Raw genomic sequence first — 26124 nt, forward strand, 5'->3', positions numbered from 1 at the left:
TCTAACGATGGAAATACTATTTCATAGAAGTGACAATCCATGAAATGAGCGATAAACAGATCGATTATCAAAGGTTCTAAGTAATGAATGATCAAAGGAGAGTCCTATTCGACAAAGATTCCCATCCTTTGTTGAGGCCCCATTTTTGTACGTAAAGACGGTGAAATAGGCATATAGATCACGCAACCAAAAACGTGCAGATGCGATATATCGGGTTTGTATCTAGTAACCAACTAAAGGGCGTTATATGGTTGGGTTGCAACAAGCCTCAGGCGAACTAATATGGTTGCGTGCAATATTGCATGACCCTAAGAACTGATCAGGAGCTTGGTACGTATGACCAATGATCGAGCAATCATTTGTAAGCACTTAATGAATGCCTCTGCCAGGCCGTTATTGGTGTGAACATGGGGTACTAGATGTTCAACTTCAACCCTAATCGACATGCAATAGTCATCAAAAGTTTTAGATGTGAATTTTCCAGCATTATCCAATTGAATAGATTGAGCTTGATAACCTGAGCCAATAGTTTGAAGAATGCAGTGTTCCCTGTGGACAATAAGCACACGTGTGACCAATGTGTGGAGGCATCAACCAAAACCATAAAATATCTAAATGGTTCGCAGGAAGGGTAAATCAGTCCACAAATGTCCCCCTAAATCCTTTGTAGAAAAATAGGAGGATTTGAACGAATATTGTCATAACAAGGCGTAATAATAAGCTTTCCTATATAGCAGGTTTGACATGCGATTCCTTGAATCGAACCTAAACTTTGGGTTAGTGGATGCCTATGTGATGATTTAAGAATATGGCGCATCGCTGTTCGTCCAGGGTGTTCCAAACGATCATGCCAAAGTGTCATCTTATACGCGGTCCCTGAGGTAGAGCCAGCCACATAGTGGCTTTCTATAGGGCTTATGGTCATAGTATATAGATCACTCGGGATACTCTCCATCTTCTTTAGAATACGCTTCTGGTCATATTCGTAAGAAGTTATGCACATAAATTCAACTCCATTTTCTAAATAGGTTTTAGCGTGGTAATTATTGTCTCTAATGTCCTTGAAACTCAATAACATTCCTCCAGAACATGGAGAATATAGTGCCTCATCAACAGTCAATATTGTACCATTGGACAACATTATACATGCCTTACCGTATCCTTCGATCAGGTTGGATGGGCCTGAGAGGGTTGTCAGAGGTGTATTCTTAGGCATGAAGTTAGTGAAATAGATACGTTCATGGAAGATGGTGTGCGTGGTTGCACTATCTGCCAGACAACTAACTTTTCCACTAGTCATACCTAGAATAAAATTAATTTGAATCGGTCACATGCATAAAAGTTCTTAAAACAAATATCCATTCAAAATAATTTAAGTATTCAAGGGTAGTAATTAATTAAAAACTTAATATCCAAAAACAAATCACCAACAAATAATCCAAACATAAAGGAAAAGTGTTCAAAATTAAACCAAAAAACAAAGGACGGGTTCTGCCACATTGTGGAATTCAGCCCCATTATTTCTAAATGCAACTGAAAATAGTTAATGTCTAAGATTCTAATCTTCCATAAGGGTAACAACATCTTGAAAGTTAGAAACCTTTATCTTGGTACTCTCTGGTTCATCCACTTGCATAAAGTTTATTCATACTTCTAGGGAGCACGACAAAACACGAGACCAGTGATCCTTTGAACCACAGTAGTAACACATGTCTGCATCCATGGTTTCAAGTGCTTTGCATTTATTCTTGAAGTTTGGGGCATTGGGAGCGAGGTTAGGGCACTTTTGATATCGGTTTCGTCCTTTAGATGGGCCTTGGCTCTGTTGACTTTAATGGGGTGGCTTCTAGCAGCCCCTACCACGCCTATGTTGGCGTTTTAGAAGCGCAAATGCTGCCAGTCATGTCTTGCTTCAGGTAAGAAGATTTCCTTTTGGTGAACAAATTGAACAACCAAAGTAAACCAAAGTGCTCGTGGATATTCCGCAACAAGATACTTGGTTTGTAGTGCATCATGAATGTGTCTTCGGATGAAGATCATTATAGTGGCTTTCTCAACTTTGCCAACTGGGTTGTCCATCTCATCTTCAATGACGGGACGTAAATTCTTTGCCGCGTGGTGGAGCTTCACATCTTTGACCCACTAGAGGTAGTTTCTTCCAGAGACCTCTAAAGTGGTGAAGTCGAGTTTTTTCAAATTCGACATGTTCATATCACAAAATAAATGGACAAGCTGTGGTTAGTGTAATGAAGAAATATTCAATCCATTCACATATGAGTAGAACATTCAGGTTCCAATAGACATGTATTGGTTTAAATTTTCATGAAAAAAACTTCGAGTTTTCATGGGTGATGTTTTAAAGAAAACTTCAGGTTTTCAAACAAGGCATGTTTCTAGAAACTTCAGGTTTCGAACTAATTATAAACTTCATGTTCATATGTTATCGCAGATAAACATAAACATATACATAAATATGCAACAAGAAAATATGCAAATAGAACTTCAGGTCTTAGAATTATAAGAATTGAATTAATTATTTGGACTTTGGGCCAAAATTAGAATGGGTGAAAAATTATAAAACCCAAATTGTCTAAAAAGCCCACGAGTGGGCTGAGCAAATTAATACCTTGAGATCCAGGCCCAAATTTGGGCTGGAATAGGTTGATCAGGTCAAAAGGCTTCAAGCCCAAGGCAGCAAGTTGGCTACCAAGGAACACCGAGCTTAAAATAAGCCCAACAAGGGTGTTGATTGTGTGCGGTAGAGAGCATTGATGCACCAGTGAGGCTGGGATGCTGTGTGTCACAGCGTAGGAAATCCACAACAGCTGTGTGGGCTGGGTTCCACTGTAGCGGGGACACCGAGGCCCAATTGGGCTGGTGTTATGAGTGGGCTGAGATGATGGTTTGGGCTTGCAGTAGTGAGCCCAAAAGAAAAAAAAAAACCTTTTCTTTTTCTTTCAGCCCGAGTCGATGCCAGGCCCAAAAACTGGTATCGAGCTTGGACCAAGAAGTCCTAGCAGAGCTAGGGGTTTCACCAGAGAAGATGACTGGCGCTGCCACTGCAAGTGGCCAAATCTTGGACAGGAAGACTTGGTGGTACCATTTTTGGGTGTTTTTTTTACCATGATTACGCTGCCACTGCAAGTGGCCAAATCTTGGACAGGAAAACTTGGTGGTACCATTTTTGGGTGTTTTTTTTACCATGATTACGAACGGAGATTTTGCAATCTCAACTTTTCAATTAAAAAACCCTAGAAATTCAAATCGGAATTTTGAACAAAAAAATCCGATGAAATTCGAAGGAATTTTGGTTAATCTTTGTCGATGGATGAGTTTTAGGTTGTTGTGACGGTGACCCAAGGTCGAGGTTGGCCTGCAGGTCCACCTGTGATGATAAAGATGCCATTGAAGGCATCGGGTTTTTCTGAGTTTCAAAACCAGGAGCCCTCGGCTCTGGTTCTATGGTCTCGCGACTCAGCTCTGCCACTCAGGTTGCAGGCTTAGGGTTGATGACTCGACGGCTTGGCAGCTTGCCAGTTGCGGCTCACATGGTGGAGGGGTTTAGAACAAAACCCTGATCCATATTTTAATAATCTTTTCAATTTCTAGATTAATTCAATGCATATTCATATAAATATTTTAATGCATGGACATATATTTGATGCAATTCATGGTAATATCAAATTCACATAATTCAATAATTATGAATACAATGCATACACAATTTATAGAGAATCTAAAAGTCGAAAAACGTAAAGTTGGGTCATGCATTATGGTGAATGTTTATGCTATCAGGGCTGCAAAAATATCGAGATAAAAATTGTTGTTTTGAAAGAACCTGATTGCATGATGATATTAATGAACGGGTTTGAAGTAGAAAACTTCCACGTCAGATTCCTATGCGCAGTGGTATGAGCGTGTTGATAATGTGTTGTGACCTATATTTAATTGACAGGGAGAGAGGGCCGGCGGTAGAGAGAGATATGTTTGTAGGGTTGTGTAGAGGATGTGTTATTCCCCATACGCAGTACCTTTATTTATAGTAATAAGGGAATGAAAAAATCATTTCTCCTCCAAGGAATACAAGTCCTAATAGGGAATAATAACTAGAATAAAATCTAATCTAGGATTTACACAATTACACTTAAATAAGAAGTTAATAACATAGAGGTAAAAATAAGTGTGTTAGTAGCACTATCCTATATATATTGTTTGACTGCAGATTGCAGATTAGACCATTTACTTATTATAAGGAAAAATAATCCTTCATTGATAAGCATTTGAAATCAAATACAAGATGAGTGGACTTTTTCATAATCTAAATGTAAAACTATAACAAAAAATAAACTAAAAAATAAAAAACTATTATTGCTTGATCACATGCTTTCAAAAGCGAAGATCTAGATCTGTTATAGGAGAAAATTATGGAGTTATGATTATTTAAACGCAAGTATTATCATTCTGAGTTAGTGGTATGGTTTATATGGGGCATGCGTTAGCAAAGCAAGATTTTCTAATTAATTATTATTTACTCTTTATTTTGGGGGGATCAAAAGTGAAGGTTGATCAATCAATTAATGACTTTATAGGGCATGTCCTTAAAAGGCGAGTATGCTTGTTCAATGCATCGCAACCTATGTGTTATGATGCATTTTAGTCCATCCCTTCCCTGTCGCACTCGTGCGCATTAAAAAGAAGATCAATTATTGTCAAGAATCAACTTATGTTCAAATTCACAATTAATCTCAAAACAACTATTTACTAGCCAGATTACTTGGTCAAATTCCGAGCAGTAACTTCGTTTGAAAACGTTTTTCATTCGAATGCTAGCATTAGCCTTTAGGATATAGGCTTGGAAATCAGGAAACCTTTTGATGCTTTTACGGATAAAAATCTTTCATTGTGTTTGTTTGTCTTTGCTTTTTTGTTTTGATGGTGTTTTAACATCATGAGGTCATTTAGAGCACATGTTTCCTATCCTACAATTGTTGAGAGTTTCCATTTATCACATGATTTTGGAGCATTGGATGCCTTGCCTTGGTGTCTATGGATTCTGCTTTTCTTTCAATATCTTTGATTTCAGGTAAACTCCTCTTGTGGTCATGTTCTTCATTTGTATGTATATACTTTTCTGACCCTTTCATGTATTGAATATGTCAGGATTCAGGAACATCAACATATGCCTTTCCCCATTCAAAACACAAAATGGCAAAATTGATATGCTGCAAAAATGTCCACAAACACAACTTAGAATTCTTGCCGATTTACCACCATACTTCACTTTTAGTGTGGATGCACCACCACTGCTGATGCTCGTTAGACATTTAATCAAACACGTATTACGCATGAAAAAACTTTCATCCCATTTTCATCACTACAAGACTTGCTGTAAATTTGCAAACGCATAGGATCGATGAATCCGAACCCAAAACATAAAAATTCAACTTAAAATGCTAGATATATGTTTCAGTACTGCGATGCAGCAGTAATTAGGCATAAAGTTCCAAAGAAGCTCGTACTTTTTCTTATTAGTTATATCGCACAATCAGAAAAACAGTGTACGCTCATCATGAGCCAGAAGTTTTAATGACCAAATAATGACATGATTATCTTGACCATCCTTAGTTCTACAATTATGTGTATGATTATTACAAATTCATAATTAAGGCCTCAATACCGTGCATTGTGTACGTCGTCGCAAAGATTGCTCACACGGAAGTCCTCATGCCATCTAAGTCAAATTTGACCTTGGATTCCCATTTTCTTATCAAAAGTTTAAAACTGTATTTGTGGGCTTTATCAACAGCAAATTGTGGACTATTTGACCAATGATCTAGATGTATCTACATGACGGTCATTATATTATTCGTTTGCTATTACCAATGTAATTCTCAAATTTTATAGGCTATTTCATGCTACTTCAGATTGATTTTGAGCACACAACTTATCCTGGCCTACCAAAAGCTTTAAGCATTTTATTCATTGCTAATTTCTGCTTGGAAGATGCATCTTGATCACATGCATCATCATCATCATGATCAGTTCGGATGAGATTATTTTTCAACTAATTAATTGTGTACACAAAGATGATTCATTCATAGAAATGGGATTCAAGTCATTTTATTTTAGCTGTGCTGATATTTAGGGGTAGACAGTTTCAAGAACATCGTGAACGTGTGTTGATACATCTTCTTTTGTCTCACAAGTTACGTAAATAGGTCCCAAGTTTTGGACTCCCAGAAGTAGAGATTAATAAAGTTCAATCCCTATTGATAATAACACTCTATTGGATATTATGATCTAATTCTCCAAGCAATTCATTTTATGACAAAGGAAGACGAAAGGAGGCATTGATAAACAAGCAATGAGATATTTATAAATTAAGCATGTGCATGTAAGTGAGAATTATTGGATCACGGATAGATGGTAATCGATAATTTTGAATAATTGTAGCAACTCGTATATTAAGGACTATTTAGTCATATTTTTTCCTTAATGTCGAAAAATTGTAAAAAGGTTCGCCAAATTGAAAAAGGCAACTCCACTTTTCAAATGAAATTGTATTGTTACATCATACTCGAAAAAAGTTCACATTTTGTAGAACTATTGAAAGCCATAGGCGACTACTTGTATATAGTTTATATTTATCATGGAGTTTATAATATTTCGTTCATTTAAATCTGGATTTTATTTTGTTTATTTTTTCTTGGCGGAAATGCAAACAGCTATTGTCAACTCCTAATAAACTTCCGCAGTTTCCAAGGTCATATTTGTGGAGTAAAAAATAATCACAAGGCGACACGTGAATTTTTGGGTAAAAGAGGATCAAACTACCATTGAGACACACCGGGATTCCTGCACGCGAGCAGCTAAAAAATGCTCCAAAAAGGTAACAATTCAATATTCATCTCATCAAATCCCATAACCTCCAAAATATTTATTCCAAAATTTTATTAATTGGTTAATTAATGGATTAATTACCCAATTAATCCATTAAACATCAATTAAAACATCCAAATAACCACAACATATATCCCACTCAATCCCAAAACTAGTGATTGAACGGCCACCCCCTTTCTCCCTAGCTTTTCACACTTTTCTCCATTTTATTACCCTATTTACACAACTATTCAATTTTGTAACCTCCTATTTATTTCTTTTATACTTAATTAGCCAATAAATTGGCTAATTAAGCCAAAACTATAACCACCAAAACCCACTAGTGGCCAGCCACACCTTGGGAAAATTGGGCAAAGCCTAACCCTATAAATAGGCACCCATTCTCACCAAAAAGCTATTCCAAGACTCTTAAAAAAATCCCAAAATTCTCTAAACACTATTTCTCTCTAAATTCTAACTTTGGCATCGGAGGTTCTTTGGCCAAAGCCCCCCCCATTCATTGTGGGCGCGTGAGGCTTGTGGCCATAACCAAAGGTGTTATTTATTTTGTAGGTGCAATTTTGTCCAAGATCAAGGAGGAAGAAATTTGCATCCACAAATTAGTGCTTTCATTGAGAGCTGAGATTCACACTCGTAGAAGACTCTCGCGCAAAAAGGTTTTTTTCTCTATTTTCTCTATTTTTTAGTCCACTTGTATTTTTCATACGTTCTTATTATTAGAATTTTTTATTTGCCAAGATTCTTTGATAAAACGTAAAAGAGAAATACAATGGCTAGAAATTTAGAAAATTCCACAAGTGAAAATTCCAATATTCAAGAAATGGGACTGCGGCGATCCACGAGACTAAATGTGATCTTAAGGGGAGCGGCACTACCACCACAAGGCTCCACTATGGCAACCACCGCAGTGGCCACCATGGCAATCACCACTACGGCCCAAGCCGTGCTATCCAAGGCCCACGCCACCAAAGCCACGGCCCGAGCCATGTCACTCCATGCCTAACGCGAGCCCAATGCGTTGCCAAATCCAGCCCAAGCCTCGCATTCGCGAGCATCACGCACCAAGTAGCCCACTCTCGTGGCCCAGCCTATTCTCGCTGAGCAATCCACTCTCGTGGCCCAGTTTGCTCCTGCGGCCAAGCCTGCTCTTGCCGAGCAGATTACTCTCGTGACCCAGCCTGTTCCCGCAACCTTGCCTGCTCTCGCGACCCAGCCTGCTCCTGATTAGTAGATTTTATATTTTATATTTTACCCTAATCTTAGTATATTTTGGTTAATATTTTGGAAGAATTTTGATACTTTGAATTGTATTTTCAATATAGGACTTTCGACTTCCTCTGGAGCACAACAGGACCAAATGGAGGAATTTTGGAGTAATTCCAGTTGGAGGACGTTCATGAGTCACTTAGCTTGATCGTATCAAAATTTGGGATTTTTCCACCAAGCGGTTATTTTCTGGAAATAAAATAAAGAAGTAATGCGCAGTGCTGGAAAATGATGTTTTTGGGCTTAAATTGCGTTTTTGGAGCCCAAGATGACCTCGGATAGATTCGTGGCCTTCTGGAGAAGTGTTCAGAATATTCCAAACATTAAATCCAGCTATATTGGGTCAGTTTTGGAGCAGCTTATGGGTCCAAAACGTGGCTGTTCAGATTTTAGACGAATTTTACCATTTAATTTAGGGTTATGTTTCCTAATTTATTGGGTTTTTTTTATTAATTTTAGTTTCCTAGGGTTTAGGGGGAGGCTTAGCAGATATATTGCTTGGCCGTCTACAGTTTTTCTGAACACGCTTTATTTTATGCAACTTTGGAGACAGAGAGAATTGTTAGGGTTTTGGAGACTTTTTACTTGAAGATGCTTTCAATCCTTTTCTTGAAGATATTTCTATGATTTCAATTATGAATATGCGGAACTAATTTCTTTTGCTAGGGCGAAGCCTTGAGCCTTAGCATGAATATGTGATTTTTATCTATTTTCTTATGATTGATTGCATGCTTACTTTGAATTGTTAATCAACGGGATAAAAACTATCTAATTGTCTTAATGCCTGATCACCATTAGGATCTTTAGAAAAGTAATTTGATGCAATTTTGGTTGGAAGGTTCCCTGAAATTGACGCTGGCTTCTTGTGATTAATAATTGTAATTTCTCTTAGGATGACTATCACGTCTTAAGGATTGCATGGTTTTTCGAAGGATTTTCATAAAGCATAATGAGTCTTGCATGTTCATATTTGATCCGAACGTCCGGATGGGTTGCATGTTAGATATACATTCTATGTTGGAGGTTCCAAGTAGAATATGAATTAGGAAAATCTAACCCTCAAAGTGGCATGTGTAGATCATAAGTAATTGGTAAAAGTTCATAGGATTGCTAGGTGATGGTGGAACCCTAGTGCTTTCTAAATTTTACTCTCCCAAAACTGTTTTCTTCTCTCCAGTTCTAATATTGCAGATCGTTTATTTTAATTTATTAATTTCGTTTTTATTTTAATTAGGTTATAAAATCAAATCCCTCAATTTCTATTTTACAATAATTAATTGTTATTTGGTTAGTTTCGAATTATTTAATAATCCCTGTGGAGAACGACCTTGCAAGATCCGTTTATACTACAACAACCTTGTGATTCTTGCAAGTAAAATATGAGATTTAAGCCCGTGCACATGAGTAGTAAAAATCCCTATCAGATCCCATAATCCAGCCTGCTCATGCAGCCCTGCCTGTTCCCCCAGCCCTACCTCTCATGGTTTCCCAAGCAGCTCAAGTTGGCCCGAGAATATCTCAACTATCCGGAGCAACCATCAAGCCGGGGGCATTTTCACCATATTTCACCGCGGATTTGACATTTCCCAATTCAAATCTCGCGCCCAGAGCCTACTGCACTTCCATTGCTCAAGGAAGCACATTCATTCCAAGCTATTCCAATCCAAATGGCGAACAACATTTGTCTCGACAACTCATAGAGTTGACGAGCGCCTTTGCACAACAGACAACCTTGGTGAATCAACTATTACAACGCACCGAGAACCAATGTGCCCTAGACGAGGTGTCCCTAAGTAGGACAAGGGCAGATGAACCTCTCGACCAGCGTCCCGGCAAGCAGCCTATCAACCAGCCACGATCCAAACGTTCCGGTAGTTTACGCTCCCGCCTAGGTCTTTGGGATAGCGTATACTCTCGTCTTAGCACGCGAAGGAGCGTGCATTCCCAATCAAGCCCCCGGACGAGCATACGTTCACGATTGAGGTCACACTCCAATTATCAACATGGACAACCTTCCAGGTGAAATGTTCATTCACAACTAGGCTTGCAAGGAGCATTCTCCACCTCACATCAGAGTAGGCAGCACGGCAGACGGAGAGAAGCAGTCACTCATTCCGACTTAAGTTCAATCGGCAGTTTGCAAACGGCCCGTTCGTCTGCCAGATACATGCCACATACACCGTAGCTGCGACATGGAGGGGTCGAGCATAGAGAAGAGTGGCCCAAACCCATAGGTCACGACTGGGGGAAGTCGAAAATTCCATTGCCCCAGCAAAGGCAAATTCAAAAAGAAGTTGATAGGCTCCTAACTGAAAAACTGCACAATTTCCAACGAAACGAAGCTGCTGACGATGCGTTTCGACGAGACATGACCAACATAAGCATGTCACCATTCATGAATGAGATCGAGTGGATTGATCCACCTCGCGGGTTCACTATGCCTCACTTCATTCCGTACAAAGGAGACGAAGATTCGGATCGACATCTTAAGTATTACCGCAGTACCATGATCCTCTACAGGAACAACGATGCGCTTATGTGCAAAATTTTTTCCACAACTTTACAAGGCGAGGCACAAGACTGGTTTCACACTTTACCGCCGCAGTCGATCCTGAGTTTTAACGAACTTTCCTTTGTTTTCACTAAGGAGTATTCGTCTAACCGCTCAATCAAAAGGACATCCGACCATCTCTTTAACATCGTAAAAGACCCTCGGGAGACAATTCGTAACTATGTCAAGAGGTTCAAAGTGGAGAAGGCCAAGATTGTTGGCTGTAACGAAGACATAACAACGGCAGCATTCAGAAATGGGCTTCCCACCGAACATCCTTTATTCAGAAAATTGATCATGGGAGAAGAATTGACCCTAACATCTTCGTATGCTTTGGCAGAAAAGCATGCATTATGGGACGAGGCCAAGCATTCTAACAAAAACGAGTTGGAAAAGAAGCACATGGAACGTTCCCCGACCAGAGAAGACTCAGCGCTTGAAACATTCACCAAGTTCATAGTTCCAATCGGCCAAATTCTCCGCAAGCTCAAGAATGAACCTTGGTTCGAACTGCCGCCACCCATGAAATGCGATCTTACTAGTCTGGATCATACAAAATATTGTGCATTCCATCAAGGACCAGGCCACACTACCAACGGCTGCCTGAAGTGGAAGAAATACCTTGAGAAACTGACAAATGAGGGCCAATGCGACGAATATCTTGATAGGTCAACAAACCAGCCTACTCAAGCAGGGGAAGTTCCCATCACCCCCTGAACCACGTTTGGATTTTTTCCAAATAAGTTCGAAGACTCAAGTAGCTCGACCAACAAAGCTTCACAAGCCAAAGAATATCCAGTTTGTTATGCAGTTTCTACTTTCCAGCACAGTTGACTTATTTCTTTACTCTCAATGAAGATTCAAGTAGTTATTCATAAATCTGGCTCAACTGCTGTCCACAACAACTGCTCAAAACCCTTTCTAGGTCTGCTCTCTAGTGTGAGAGGATAAACTAATTGCTCTCCAATCGTAAACCAATTCCCCGACACCCAAAATGGTCCGCTCTCCAGTGTGTTCAGTGCGAGAGGTTAAACTAATTGCTCTCTAGTGCGAAAGGGTAAACCAATTCCCCGACACCCAAAAAGGTCTGCTCTCCAGTGCGAAAGGTTAAACTAATTGCTCTCTAGTGTGAGAGGGTAAACCAATTCCTCGACACCCATATGGGTAAGTTCTCCAGTGCGAGAGGATAAACTAATTGCTCTCCAGTGCGAGAGGGTAAACCAATTCCCCGACACCCAAAAGGGTCTGCTCTCCAGTGCGAAAGGTTAAACTAATTGCTCTCCAGTGCGAGAGGGTAAACTAATTTCCCGACACATATCTGGGTAAGCTCTCCAATGCAAGAAGGCCACATAGTTCAAAAGATCAAATGCTTGAAGATCAACTAAGCAACAAATGGTTAGGGGGTAGCAGCTACTTTTACACTTAACAGTTCGCTCATCCAACACTTCATCTTCAACAACTCTGATCTTGGCAGCTTCATCCTTGACTGCTCCATCTACGACAGTTGAGAAATCAAACTCAAGCAGTTTCCTCATTTTTGGCGAGCAGCCCAAACGTGGGAGCCTAAATCGTTGTCCAAGCCACGCCACTTCCTCGGCCCATGCTGAGCCAATCCTTGGCTTTAATCAAGCCGAGCAACACTAACAATGGCCCTTGCCACATCACCTCCTTGGCCCATGCCAAGCCAACTCCTGGCCCCTACCAGCTGACGTGCCGCACCACCTCGACAGTTGTCCCGTGGTAGCACCTCCCAAGAAGAAGATAAGGAGAATTAAGTTTTTCTTACATCGGTGCGGCGCGGAGAAGACGAAGAAAGCAATGAAAGACGATCCTTTGCACGGGCAAAATAAAGAAGATTGCTAGAGGAGGGGGAACAAATATCCTCTAAGCTCTCTCTCTCTTATAGGGTAGAATAAATCATTTTTCAAAGTTGATTTAATAACCCACTTAAGGTGGACTTAAATAAGCTTTGGGGAAATTTATTTCCCTTTCCTAGAAGGATCTAATTTCATATTAAAGAGGTAATCTACATCAAAATAGGAAGCAGTCCTAAGTTTCCTAGAGCAAGAAGATCTTTACACCTGCTGACCTTTCCTACAAGTAGCCCAGCAGGTGTAAGGGCATTTGTAGAGCCAAAAATAATCACAAGGCGACACGTGAATTTTTGGGTAAAAGATGACCAAACTACCCTTGAGGCACACCGGATTCCTAAACACGAGCAGCAAAAAAATGCTCAAAAAAGGTAACAATTCAATATTCATCTCATCAAATCCCGTAACCTCCAAAATATTTATTCCAAAATTATATTAATTGGTTAATTAATGGATTAATTACCCAATTAATCCATTAAACATCAATTAAAACATCCAAATAACCACAACATATATCCCACTCAATCCCAAAACTAGTGATTGACCGGCCACCCCCTTTCTCCCTAGCTTTTCACACTTTTCTCCATTTTATTACCCTATTTACACAACTATTCAATTTTGTAACCTCCTATTTATTTCTTTTATACTTAATTAGCCAATAAATTGGCTAATTAAGCAAAAACTATAACCACCAAAACCCATTAGTGGCCAGCCACACCTTGGGAAAATTGGGCAAAGCCTAACCCTATAAATAGGCACCCATTCTCACCAAAAGGCTATTCCAAGACTCTTAAAAAAATCCCAAAATTTTCTAAACACTCATTTTCTCTAAATTCTAACTTTGGCATCGAATGTTCTTAGGCGAAAGCCCCCCCCATTCATCATGGGCGCGTGAGGCTTGTGGCCATAACCAAAGGTGTTATTTATTTTGTAGGTGCAATTTTGTCCAAGATCAAGGAGGAAGAAATTTGCATCTACAATATTCTACTCAAAGTTCAATTCTTTGAAGAGCGAGTCACATTACTTCAAACTTGACAATGATGACTACTCGAATCAAGGCCTACTTAGGTTTTGTCCTATTGGGTTTTCCAAGCATGATTTTATTAAGGCAACTATCACAGTGCACAAAACTTCATTAATGCACAGACATCCAAAAAGGAGTGTTCTAAATACTTATGTCTATGTGGTTATCAGTATTCTTAACTAATGTGTGAAATTGTTAGTTAATTACTCATAAATCCTTGATCTAAATTAGAGAAACTTGGGCTTCTTTCCAAATTTCTTTCACCCTACATAAGGAGGTCTAACGATAATAAAAGTATGCACTTTGATTTTTCCCAACAATCAATCTGTCGTCACTCTCTAATCTATTTTATTTCCAACACAATTTTTTTTTGTCAAACGATAGATTTTGTTAGATTAAATGTTACATTAGCCACCAACGAGGTTTGAACCCATGCCGTCATACAAGGACTTAACACATTTCCACCGTTATGGTAAATGGCCACTTGCCCAACACAATTAAAGATACTAAATTGATTTTCTATGAAACCTACAACCCAAACCAAACTGATTCCTAAACACTACGCAAATATATTTGATCTCACATTTCCCAAAGTTCTCATACATGATTTCCTATATGAATGCAAAATTACTTACCAATTGGAGTTCCATGAATTCTGGCCTTCATTGAGAAGCTATGCAAGCCACGCCTTACCAGGCTAAGTTTATCTTGTAGTGACTCAATTGTTTGTTTTGAGGAACCCCCGAATTATATTTGGGAGGTGCTTAACCAAGACTTGTATTCTATTTGATAATTTCAATAAAACTATCGAATCCTCTTTCCAAAAAAATAAAAAATAAATAAATAAACTCAGCACTAATACGAATTAATGGATACGTATTGTGTACAATCTAGGAAATTAGCCAACTAAAAAAGCTTGTGCTTTGCTACTTAATATTACGGTCTAGTGGTATTCCGCTTCACTTGTAAGTGAGAGGTCTTAATTGTTGCGAGTTATATATTAGTTAAAGTCAAGGTCTAAAATATCGATGATATCAGAAATATCGGTAATTCAAAAACACGGAAATTTTGATGGAAATGTCGGGATATTATCGATATCGATAAAAATTAAATAAAAACCACGGAAATTGTAAGAAAAACTTGAAAATTTTTATTGAAACTTTGCAAGATGTTTATTTAGTCAATTATCTATTAGCTTATCACAAAAAATTAGAAGGAAATGCATAGCATGATGGATTTAACTGATTTAAGTTAATTATATAGCGAGCTAGCAAACATTGTGAGTCTAGAAAATATGTAGTAATTAATGAAAGAAGTTTAAACACACCATAATCATTTATATATAATGAATTAGTACAATATTTTACACTTTATACATTGCATGGTAAGATACATGAGTGACTTAGTACCACATAGAGTTCCTATCAAGATCTAAAATATCGATGATATCGGAAATATTGGTAGTCCAAAAATACGGAAATTTCGATGGAAATATCGGGATAATATCGATATTTTAGACGTTGGTTAAAGTGTAAATAGTAGTTTATTGTCCTATATTGGTGAAGTACATATGTAATACCAATTGCAACTCCTATATATACTCCGCTTTGGAGATTAATGAATATATAAGAAATTCCCAAATATTGTCATATATATTTTTGGTATTTACCATGTTAAGTTTAATATGGCATCAGAGCAGTTTGCTCTTGGTGACCTGTGTGCTTTAATTTTGTGACCACATTTTTTGTGATTTCCTTCGTTGAAAAAAAAAAAAAGTGAATAGTGTTGCGCTACAGTACATCGTTTTGCTACAATGCGTGAACAGTGATATGCTTGTGAACATATGCTACAGTCCCATGAATAGTCTCTGCTACTGTACGTGAACAGTGATGCTACAATGTTCTGGTAAATTGTTTTCATTCCACTGCGTATCTTTTGTGCCTTTATTGTTCGTGATTTTTTGTTCAATAGCTCAATATAATTATAGTGTTGTTATGCATCTTGGTGGAACAAATAAATGGATAATTGATATTCGGGCCACTGATCATGTGACTAGTGACCCTAGAGTATTTGATGAGTTATGTGATTATGTTCGTGATCCGTATATTACTAGTGCAAATGGAGCATCTTCCCCTGTGAAGGGTGAATGCACTATCTATCTGACTCAAACCTTATCACTAGTCCATGCTTTACTTGTTCCTGATGTTAAGTGCAATTTTTTGTTGGTAGGAAAACTTCTTGATACCTTATATTGTTCTGCTCACTTCTACCCTACGTATTGTTATTTTCAAGACATTCAAACTCAGAAGATAATTGGTCATGGTAAAAGAATAGAGGGTTTGTACATCTTGACTATGGAGGATACTGTTGTTTTCGGTTCAAATAATCATCAAGCTTTAAGTGCTAAAGTGGATGATAGACATCAAATTTGGTTGTGGCATCGATGATTGGGACATCCATCATTCAGTTATATGAAGCATCTATTTCCTTCTTTATTTCGTACTTGTAGTGATTCAGAGTTCAAGTGTGAAACATGTGTTATGGCTAAGAGTCATCATGCTTCCTTTCCCATAAGTGATTCTAAAGTTACTTTACCATTTGATTTGATACATTCTGATGTGTGGGGTCCGACGAAAGTTACTTCTAATGGATTCTGTTGGTTTGTTACTTTTATTGATGATTGTACTCGTTTAACTTGGGTGTTCTTGATGAAGAATAAGAGTGAAGTTCCGTTACTTCTTCAAGAATTTTGTACAATGGTGTCTACTCAGTTTCAAACCAAGGTTAAGGTCTTCAGGTCTGATAACGGAGGAGAATATGTGAATCACACTTTGGCATGTTTTTTTCGTGATCATGGTATTATTCACCAGACGACTACTCCGTTTACACCCTAACAAAATGGTGTGTCCAAACGGAAAAATCGTCAAATAATGGAGGTTGCTTGTTCTTTGATGTTGGATAAATGTGTTCCTAATCATTTGTGGGTTCATGCTGTTTTGGCTGCTGTGTATTTGATCAATTGTGTTCCAAGTAGAGTTCTTGATTTTTAGACACCGCTTAATGTGCTACAAAAACATGTTTCTCTTGTTTTTGTACCAAAGCTTCCTCCGAAAGTGTTTGGGTGTATTGCGTATGTGCACGTCTACTCTCATTAGCGGAGTAAACTTGATGCATGTGCTCTCCGATGTGTCTTTATTGGGTATGCTAACAATAAAAAAGGCTATAAGTGTTATCATCCTCCGACTTAAAAAACTTATATTACCATGGATGTCACATTCCACGAGGAAGTTTCGTATTTTGTGAAGCCCTCTTCCGACTCTCCACTTTAGGGGGAAAGGGGGAGTGAAGTGTAGATTCGAAGAGATGGTATGGATGATGTGTTATAGGCAGAGTTAGAAATAGAACTTATTTTGTTGCGTGATACTGATCAATTGGCTACAGATGGTGATCGGTCACCTATCATTCCCGGAACTATTTCTACTGACGACAGATCAGATGTGTCTAGCGAGTTGCCTGTTAGTATGTTAGACGAATTACCTTTTGATGATCGGTTACTTGTTGCTGATATGTCTAACGAGTTGCCTAATGATGGTTCGTTTAGTGATGATTCTTCTAACAATTTGGTACAAGATGGTGGTATACATGAGGTAAATTCTGACGATTCTTCTACTTATCAGTTGCCTCCACGAGCTAATCGTGGAAAACCTAAAGTACAATATGAGCCTGATATGTATGCCAAAGCCAAATATCCTATCAACAATTATGTGTCTACTCATCGTTTGTCCAAACTGTATGCATCTTACATATGTCAGCTATCTAGTGTATCAATTCCAACAAAAATGCAAGATACTTTGTCTGACCCTAAGTGGGTTAATGCCATGAAAGTTGGGATGGAAGCTTTGGAAAAGAATTCTACTTAGGATTTGGTTCCTTTACCAAATGGGAAAAAAGTCATTGGATGTAGATGGGTGTTTACTATTAAGCACAAAGCAGATGGTTCTATTGACCGGTATAAAGCCAGATTAGTTGCTAAGGGTTATACTCAAACCTATGGGGTGGATTATCAGGAGACGTTTGCTCCTGTTGCCAAACTTAATACTATACGCGTTCTTCTGTCCTTAGCAGCAAACCAAGATTGGCCTCTGTTGCAGTTTGATGTTAAGAATGCTTTCCTTCATGGTGATCTTAAGGAGGAAGTTTATATGGATCTCCCACCTGGTATTGGAAAAGATGTTGTATACAGGTTACGAAAGGCTTTGTATGGTTTGAAACAATCTTCTAGAGTGTGGTTTAGGAGGTTTACAAGTTCAATGAAGAAGTTTGGGTATATCCACAGTCATTCAGATCATACTTTGTTTCTAAAGCGACAAAATGGTAAGCTAACTACATTGATTATTTATGTTGATGACATGATAGTGACTGATCAGAAGGAGATACAATGCCTTCAAAAGTACCTAGCTACTGAATTTGAGATGAAAGAATTAGGTGAATTGAAGTATTTTCTTGGAATCGAGGTTGCACGATCCAAGCATGGTATTTTACTGTCTCAATGGAAGTATGTTCTTGATTTGGTAGCTGAAATAGGTATGTTAGATTGCAAACCTGTTGATACTCCGATTGAGCAGAATCATGGTCTGGGCTTATTTCTAGATCAAGTTCCTACTCATAAGGAACGATATCAGAGGCTTGTGGGGAGATTAATTTATTTGTCTCACACTCGCCCTGACATTGCTTATGCAGATAGTGTGGTAAGTCAATTTATGCACTCACCTAGTGAAGCTCACATGGATGCAGTAACCCGTATTTTGAGGTACTTGAAGATGGCTCCTGGCAGAGGCTTGGTTTTCTTCAAGAATGGTCATTTGAATGTCGAAAGGTATACAGATGGAGATTGGGCATGTTCTATCATTGATCGGCGATCTACATCTGGATACTTTACGTTTGTGGGTGGTAATTTAGTTACTTGGAGAAGTAAGAAACAAAAAGTGGTGGCTAGGTCAAGTGTAGAAGTTGAGTTTCGTGGTATGTCTCATGGTGCATGTGAGTTGTTGTGGTTGAAAAAATTGTTGAGAGATCTTGGGTTTAAACCCAAGAGTGCTATGAAACTTCATTGTGATAACAAGGTTGATATTGAGATTGCTCATAATCCAGTGCAACATGATCGAACAAAACATGTGGAGATTGATCGACATTTCAATAAGGAAAAATTGGATGCTGGAATTATTATGTTTCCGTTTATGAGATCTGAAGATCAACTTGCTGATGTTCTTACTAAGGCTGTGTCTAATAGTGGGTTTTCCAACTCGCTTGACAAGTTGGGCATGCGTGACATCTTTGCACCAACTTGAGGGAGAGTGTTGCGAGTTATATATTAGTTAAAGTGTCAATAGTAGTTTATTGTCCCACATTGGTGAAGTACATATGTAATACCAATTGTAGCTCTTATATATACTCCACTTTGGAGATTAATGAATATATAAGAAATTCCCAAATATTGTCATATATATTTTTGGTATTTACCATGTTTAGTTTAATATTAATTAGGTTCGATTCTCGCCAAGGGCGAATCTGAACCATATTGTTGCTTAGCCCATTATAAGGTTAAGCCTACCTCCTCCCTTTTAATGTAGATAATATCGTTTGTTCAAAAAAAAAAAAAAAAAATTTATGCTTTCAAAGATGTACATCTTATCTTCAAATAAGTAGAAGATATGTCTCACAAACTTTAGTCAACTAAACTCATTTATTGGGGTCTCTAATCAGTGGAAAAAAAGTATTCTTAAAATATGGTTCAAATGAGTTGCAACTGATACGTCTAAACTAATGGAGATACCTTCGCACTTAAACATGGGTATCTGGATGGTAAATTCACAAGATTTTTAGTTTGAAAGGCATTTGTGCATACTCTTAATATGTTTTCTACTGCCACTATCTATTAACACATAATATAAGCAAAGGAATATCAAATGTTGCATATTATAGTCCAAATTCATACTTTGTTTCCAGAATTTTCTTATTCGGAAACTTTGAAGCATTACTATCAAGGAACAGGACGAGCATAGTACGAACGTTAAGCTATTTCACATTACTGGCCTCGTCGGGAATTCTGTCATTATTGCTTTATCAACACACCAATAGCAACACAATTCATGAAATCCACAAAGTTAGCTGAAAGTTGTGGCAGACAAGCGATGAACATGGCATTCAGTGATTCAGATCGATCAGTACTTCAGCTGCTTGCACTTGTGGTGCCTGAATTGTAAGCTTGGCCACTTGCTCCTTCGTAAAACTCTAGGAATTAAGAGAGAAAACGATACACAACTACTTAATAATCATATTTAATAAAATTAGGTATGCATTTTCTGTTTTTGATCGGACTAATCAGGAGATTGCATGCAGCAAATAGTTAAATGGAAATGGAGATTTCCAGATGGACATGCGGTGTCGTCCTTGACCAATTGTATAAGGTGGCATGGACCACTATGGATTTGTATTCGTGGCACACACAGATTCTAATTAATGTGTGGCATCCAAGAAATCAGACGTGTGGTGGCGATGGCATAATGCATGAGATTTGGTTATGAAGCATTGATATATATGTTTCCTGCATGCTATGTTTTTTCTTGACTATTATTTCAAAACGTAACCCTATCCTTATGAGCTGTAATTGCTACAGCCAACATATCATACCACAAATTGCCTGGAAATTGCTTAAATATTTCTATTTTTCAAAGCGTCTTAGTTTTCAATTATGAGTTTAACCAAAGGAATGATAATATTTAAATCAGATGGTGTAATGTATTAAAGATCAAGTGAAAATGTGTAAATTCGATAAACCTCAGATTTTTTATTTTCTGATGGATCACTACTACGTTTTACTATTTGTGCGATGAACCAAAGTTAGTCGCGCAAAGCGTATTTTCGTCGCACAAACTTCAAAGCGACAGAAACTTCGTTGCACAGAATCCATTGCGCAAAGATCGTGAAGAAAGACTTTAAACAACAACAACAACAACAACAACAACAAAGCCTTTTCCCACTAAGTGGGGTCGGCTATATGAATCCTAGAACGCCATTGCGCTCGGTTTTGTGTCATGTCCTCCGTTAGATCCAAGTAATCAAGTCTTTTCTTAGGGTCTCTTCCAAAGTTTTCCTAGGTCTTCCTCTACCCCTTCGGCCCTGAACTTCTGTCCCGTAGTCACATTTTCGAACCGGAGCGTCAGTAGGCCTTCTTTGCACATGTCCAAACCACCGGAACCGATTTTCTCTCATATTTCCTTCAATTTTGGCTATTCCTACTTTACCTTGGATATCCTCATTCCCAATCTTATCCTTTCTCGTGTGCCCATACATCCCACGAAGCATCCTCATCTCCGCTACACCCATTTTGTGTACATGTTGATGCTTCACCGCCCAACATTCTGTGCCATACAACATCGTTGGCCTTATTGCCGTCCTATAAAATTTTCCCTTGAGCTTCAGTGGCCTACGACGATCACACAACACGCCGGATACACTCTTACACTTCATCCATCCAGCTTGTATTCTATGGTTGAGATCTCCATCTAATTCTCCGTTCTCTTGCAAGATAGATCCTAGGTAGCGAAAACGGTCACTTTTTGTGATCTTCGCTAGATTGCTCCGGTCATTAGTGTGGATAAGTATATAAATGGATAGAGATAGGAAAGCAAACACAAGATGTACGTGATTCACCCAGATTGGCTACGTCCACGGAATAGAGGAGTTCTCATTAATTGTGAAGGGTTTACACAAGTACATAGGTTCAAGCTCTCCTTTAGGGAGTACAAGTGAATGATTTAGTACAAATGACATTAGGAAATATTGTGGGAGAATGATCTCGTAACCACGAAACTTCTAAGTCCCGGAGTGTGGTATCGGCTTGACTTTCCTTATCTGTCTCATAGGTAGATGTGGAATCTTCTCTGGAAGTACTCTTCCTCCATCCAGGGGTGGTATCTGTAACTGGTGGAGATGCACAAGGTAATGTATCAATGTCACTTGAAGCTTACTTGTAGTTTCAGGCTTGGTCAAGCGCGATACAAACCATGTAGTAGGAGTCCCCCAAGTCGCCGAGCTAGGGGATCTGCTGAAAGAGGTAACAGACAAGGTAAGCAATCAGAGCTCCGGCTGATTGTTCACATTCTCCCTATCTTGCAGGCAGCATGAAGGATAAAGAGAAGAAAAATGAGAAGAGATGATATGGGATACTTTTGCTTTTGAAGAAGTAACTTTCCACAGGCTTATTCTTGAACTGGGCTGGAGGGTTTTCTGGTTTCCTCTAAAGTATAAGGCCGACTGAAGAATTTGAGGGTCAAAACAAGTCCATCAAATCTAGAGTACGTTCGACCCTGCTGATATGGGATACTTTTGCTTTTGACAGAGTAGTGGATATATCGGCACGTGTGCTGTTACGCTTGTCTCCACATGCTTCCTTGTATCCTTCTCACTTGCCCTATCCTCAGGCAGATGCGGTATCTTCCTTGGAAGCATAAGATGTTGAAGATGAGTACTCGAGAGCAATGCCAGGGTAAGGGGTTCCAGGCAGTCAGTTCCTGGCTGGAAGCTTGATTCCAAGTGCTGACTGATTGCTCTCTTTCTCCTTGTCTTGCAGGTAAGAACAAGGCCAAAGGAAAAGACAGGGAAAAAGCATGATATGGGATACTCTTGCTTTTAACCCTGGTGATATGAGATATTCTTGCTCTAGTATAGCTTGTTTACAGAGGTATTATCGGGGGGAAAGAAAGCTGAATATTTTGAAAGGCTTCGTTGGGAGTGCCCTCTCAGATAAGAGAAAGGGTTGAGCATTTTTGCAGGTCTGCCTGTCCGTTGGGGATGGAGGTCGCCATATATAGGAGTCTCCCTAACATCAAGTAATAATGCTATTCCTTTACCCTGCTTGGTCATAGCACGGTAGTGGGAGCTGCCAGCTTCACAAGTTTTAACTCTGTCAGAGCACTTTGAAAAAGTGGTCTGTGGTATCTGGAAAGCTGATGTTGCGTGTGAAGATTACAGACAAGCTTTATCCAAGGAGATCCGGCTCTTGAAGTTGGGAAAGTGGTGCCTCTTCGATTTTCGAACAAGCAATCCTGTCGGGGATCTGGCTCTCGAGATTCGGAGAACGATGCCTCTTCGATTTTTGAGAAAGCAATCATGCTGGGGGTCTGGCTCTCGAGATTCGGAGAGCGGTGTCTTCGATTTTTGAGAAAGTAATCATGTTGGGAGTTGGGAGTGTTTTCTCGAATATGAGTAAAGGTTGGGCATGTTTGCTAGTCTACCTTGCCACGAAGCACAGAGGTTGACACACAGGGACTTTCCAATTATCCAGCAGTGGTACTATTCCTTTACCCTCTCTTCGATTTTTGAGAAAGTAATCATGTTAGGAGTCTGGCTCTCGAGATTCGGAGGGCGGTGCCTCTTCGATTTTGGAGCAAGCAATCTTGTTGGGGGTGTTTTCTCGAATGTGAGTAAAGGTTGGGCATGTTTGCTAGTCTACCTTGCCACGAAGCACAGAGGATGACACACAGGGACTTTCAAATTATCCAGCAGTGGTACTGTTCCTTTACCCTCTATTCGATTTTTGAGAAAGTAATCATGTTGGGAGTCTGGCTCTCGAGATTCGGAGGGCGATGCCTCTTCGATTTTAGGGCAAGCAATCTTGTTGGGAGTGTTTTCTCGAATGTGAGTAAAGGTTGGGCATGTTTGCTAGTCTACCTTGCCATGAAGCACAGAGGTTGACACACCGGGACTTTCCAATTATCCAGCAGTGGTACTGTTCCTTTACCCTTGTGGGTAATAATATGGTAGCTAGGCCGTCAAAATTTATGTGTCTAAACTTTGTTAGTGTTGTTTCTTTGCTATTCTTTTACCCTTCTTGGTCAGAGCGATGTAGTGAGAGTTGCAAGCTTCACGTGTCTCGACTTTGTCAGAGAACTTTGGCAAAGTTATATGTGGTACCCATGAGCTACTGTTGCGTGTGGGAAGTGGGTGATTGAACAGTACGATTCATGTGCTTTCTACTTCGCCAGAAATCTTCGACAGAATGCCCATAATTTCCGCAAAGCTGAGTGTGCGTGTGACAGGTGCTGACAAGGCTGGAAAAGTAATCTCAACTTTGTCAGAGAACTTTGGCAAAGTTATATGTGGTACCCATGAGCTACTGTTGCGTGTGGGAAGTGGGTGATTGAACAGTACGATTCATGTGCTTTCTACTTCGCCAGAAATCTTCGACAGAATGCCCATAATTTCCGCAAAGCTGAGTGTGCGTGTGACAGGTGCTGACAAGGCTGGAAAAGTAGGTGCCTCTTCGATTTCTGAGATCGACCCTCGTGGTCTCTGAGCAGCCCAGCTTTTGAGAAAGCAAACCTCTTCGATTTCTGAGATCGGCCCTCGTGGTCTCTGAGCAGCCCAGCTTTTGAGAAAGCAAACCTCTTCGATTTCTGAGATCGGCCTTCGTGGTCTTTGAGCAGCCCAGCTTTTGAGAAAGCAAACGCCTCTTCGATTTCTGAGATCGACCCTCGTGGTCTCTGAGCAGCCCAGCTTTTGAGAAAGCAAACGCCTCTTCGATTTCTGAAGCTTCGTCGAGTGCAGATTTTTATAGAGGCTAACATTAAGTTCCAAAGCACACTTGAATATCCACCTGTAGAAGCTCCATTCTTGCACTTCTAAGAACTTGATTTGTCCGACCTCTTCTCTCTTCTACACCTTTGAAAATGTCTGGCCCCTCCGACCGTCGTTTTGACTTGAACCTTGTTGAAGAGGCAGCCCCGCCTTCTCCAGACAACATATGGCGCCCATCCTTCGTCTCCCCTACTGGTCCTCTTACCGTTGGGGATTCCGTGATGAAGAATGATATGACCGCTGCGGTAGTGGCCAGGAACCTTCTCACTCCCAAAGATAACAGACTACTTTCCAAACGGTCTGATGAGTTGGCTGTTAAGGATTCTCTGGCTCTTAGTGTTCAGTGTGCAGGTTCTGTGTCTAATATGGCACAACGCCTATTTGCTCGAACCCGCCAAGTTGAATCATTGGCGGCTGAAGTGATGAGTCTCAAACAGGAGATTAGAGGGCTCAAGCATGAGAATAAACAGTTGCACCGGCTCGCACATGACTATGCTACAAACATGAAGAGGAAGCTTGACCAGATGAAGGAATCTGATGGTCAGGTTTTACTTGATCATCAGAGATTTGTGGGTTTGTTCCAAAGGCATTTATTGCCTTCGTCTTCTGGGGCTGTACCGCGTAATGAAGCTCCAAATGATCAACCTCTGATGCCTCCTCCTTCTAGGGTTCTGTCCAGTACTGAGGCTCCGAATGATCCCCCTCCGGTGCCTTCTCTTTCTGGGGCTCTACCGACTGCCGAGACTTCTCCTAAGCAACCTTTGTGAAGGCTCCCTCTTGTTTGTTTATTTTGACTCAAGTATATGTACATATTTGTAATTTATCAAGATATCAATAAATAAGCTTTCCTTCATTTCAATGTATTGTGTTAAATCACCAAAGCCTTCTTCGCTAAGTTCTTTGAATTTTCTTTTGTTGAAGCTTGTATGTTGGAGCTTTGTGAGTGGAGCATGTAGGTTGAGGTAGTGTTCCCTTAATTTCCCGAACGAGGACAACTTCTCGGTTGGAGACTTGGAAAATCCAAGTCACTGAGTGGGATCGGCTATATGAATCTTAGAACGCCATTGTGTTCTGTCCTGTGTCATGTCCTCCGTTAGATCCAAGTACTTTAAGTCTTTTCTTAGGGTCTCTCTCAAAGTTTTCCTGGGTCTTCCTCTACCCCTTCGGCCCTGAACCTCTGTCCCATAGTCGCATCTTCTAATCGGAGCGTCAGTAGGCCTTCTTTGCACATGTCCAAACCACCGTAACCGATTTTCTCTCATCTTTCCTTCAATTTCGGCTACTCCTACTTTACCCCGGATATCCTCATTCCTAATCTTATCCTTTCTCGTGTGCCCACACATCCAACGAAGCATCCTCATCTCCGCTACACCCATTTTGTGTACGTGTTGATGCTTCACCGCCCAACATTCTGTGCCATACAGCATCGCCGGCCTTATTGCCGTCTTATAAAATTTTCCCTTGAGCTTCAGTGGCATACGGCGGTCACACAACACGCCGGATGCACTCTTCCACTTCATCCATCCAGCTTGTATTCTATGGTTGAGATCTCCATCTAATTCTCCGTTCTTTTGCAAGATAGATCCTAGGTAACGAAAACGGTCGCTCTTTGGTATTTCTTGATCTCCGATCCTCACCCCTAACTCGTTTTGGCCTCCATTTGCACTGAACTTGCACTCCATATATTCTGTCTTTGATCGGCTTAGGCGAAGACCTTTAGATTCCAACACTTCTCTCCAAAGGTTAAGCTTTGCATTTACCCCTTCTTGAGTTTCATCTATCAACACTATATCGTCTGCGAAAAGCATACACCAAGGAATATCATCTTGAATATGTCCTGTTAACTCATCCATTACCAACGCAAAGAGGTAAGG

The 26124-nt window shown here is 39.7% G+C and overlaps 1 protein-coding gene across 1 annotated transcript; it reads left to right on the forward strand.

Annotated features, from left to right (window-relative positions):
- The first annotated feature begins 10534 nt into the window (after positions 1-10534).
- Positions 10535-11434, forward strand: LOC103404016 (uncharacterized). Its single transcript, XM_008342874.2, has one exon. The coding sequence runs from the start codon at positions 10535-10537 to the stop codon at positions 11432-11434; it is 900 nt and encodes a 299-aa protein (XP_008341096.2).
- The last annotated feature ends 14690 nt before the right edge of the window (positions 11435-26124 follow it).

This window comes from Malus domestica, chromosome 16 (assembly GCF_042453785.1).
Source record: "Malus domestica chromosome 16, GDT2T_hap1".
In the NCBI taxonomy this organism is placed as follows: Eukaryota; Viridiplantae; Streptophyta; class Magnoliopsida; order Rosales; family Rosaceae; genus Malus; species Malus domestica.